This window comes from Glycine max, chromosome 15 (assembly GCF_000004515.6).
Source record: "Glycine max cultivar Williams 82 chromosome 15, Glycine_max_v4.0, whole genome shotgun sequence".
Classification (NCBI taxonomy): domain Eukaryota; kingdom Viridiplantae; phylum Streptophyta; class Magnoliopsida; order Fabales; family Fabaceae; genus Glycine; species Glycine max.
Window position 1 is genome coordinate 24,543,118 of NC_038251.2, and position 1,841 is coordinate 24,544,958.

Here is a 1,841-nt window from a genome sequence, read left to right on the forward strand (position 1 = left end):
AAAATATGTGTGTGAAATTTTCTAACAAAATGGTTGAAAAGAAATAAATTTCATCAAGTACTATGACTATGAGTATTCAAGACCGAAACATAGAAATGACCAATGCAATTTAATAGGAAAACCTGGTACGTGTCTGAGGTTAATTTCTAATCTAATAAAATGCTTTAATTTCAACATTGTCATAAAATAACTAATAGATTGAGACCTGCACTTAACAGTAAGGCCCCCAACAAGTATAAAAGCCCATCATTGGGTGTGTGTTATTCACCAGCTAGCAACTAAAAACATGAGGAACATGGCTTCCTTAAGCTCCTTATTAGTGCTGCTCCTTGCAGCTCTCATTCTCTCCCCTCAAGTTCTTGCCGATGACAGCAAGTTCCCAGGAGAGGAACAACCAGTTTACAAGTTCCCACTTGATGAGAAGATACCTGACTACAAACCCTCGTCTTATAATCCACCTGATTACAAATCACCATCTTACAATCCACCAGGTTACAAGTCACCATCTTACAAGCCACCTTCCTACAATCCACCAGTTTATAAAGCACCATCTTATAATTCACCAGATTACAAGTCACCTTCTTATAATCCACCAAGTTACAAACCACCAGTTTACAACCCACCTTCCTACAATCCACCAAGTTACAAAACACCATCTTATAATCCACCAGTTTACAAGTCACCTTCCTACAATCCACCAGGTTACAAAGCACCATCTTATAATCCACCAGCTTACGAGTCACCTTCCTATAATCCACCAGGTTACAAAGCACCATCTTATAATCCACCAGCTTACAAGTCACCTTCCTATAACCCACCAGGTTACAAAGCACCATCTTATAATCCACCAGCTTACCAGCCACCTTCATACAATCCACCAGGTTACAAAGCACCAACTTATAATCCACCAGCTTACAAGTCCCCTTCCTATAATCCACCAATTTACAAGCCACCTTCCTACAATCCACCAGGTTACAAAGCACCATCTTATAATCCACCATCTTACAAGTCACCTTCCTATAATCCACCAGTTTATAAAGCACCAGTTTACAAGTCACCTTCCTACAATCCACCAGGTTACAAAGCACCATCTTATAATCCACCAGTTTATAAGCCACCTTCCTATAATTCACCTGATTACAAGCCACCTTCCTACAATCCACCAGTTTACAAGTCACCTTCTTATAATTCACCAGATTACAAAACACCTGATTACAAGCCACCTTCCTACAATCCACCATATGGGAAGTCACCTTACCCAAAGTACCCTCCAGGATCCAATTGAAGACACCTAGTAAGTTAAGGGGTGTATTAAGTATATGCTAAATAAGAGGTGTATCAACAACGATCGCCATGCTCATCAACATGTAGTTTAGTTTACAATTATGGCAAGGTTAATTACACCTGGCTTCTTCGTTTTGATCGTTTGTGCTATGGCCAAGATAAAAGTGTCATGAATGTATGAATGTAAACGAAGAAAATAAAATGGTATTTTGCACTCCTAATTATGAAAAAGAATGGTATTTTATTTTTTGGTAATGTATTAATATTTTTATTAATTTTAATATTACTTGAAATTTTAATTGTTGACCATAATAATTTAAATTTATATTTGATTGAACAATTAACTAAAAATAATGACTTAATTTGTAAAAATTTATAATGCACATATTATAAAATAAGAAATATGTAAACTATAAGTTTTGAGAATAAAAATTCTAATAGACAATATAAGATCTTTGTCAAAGCTAAAGTCATTTCATCACGAAAAAAATAGTTCAGCATTCAGACCATGAGAGTATATCACGATACCAAAAGCATATAAGATAATAATAGGCTAT

The 1,841-nt window shown here is 35.7% G+C and overlaps 1 protein-coding gene across 1 annotated transcript; it reads left to right on the forward strand.

Annotated features, from left to right (window-relative positions):
• Positions 1–295: 295 nt before the first annotated feature.
• LOC102668510 (repetitive proline-rich cell wall protein 1) lies at positions 296–1,285 on the forward strand. The gene has a single exon (XM_014767505.3). The coding sequence runs from the start codon at positions 296–298 to the stop codon at positions 1,283–1,285; it is 990 nt and encodes a 329-aa protein (XP_014622991.2).
• Positions 1,286–1,841: the final 556 nt, after the last annotated feature.

What these genes read in the sequence shown, in the direction of transcription:
- LOC102668510 (XM_014767505.3), top strand. Translation starts at nt 296, where the DNA reads ATGGCTTCCTTAAGCTCCTTATTAGTGCTGCTCCTTGCAGCTCTCATT.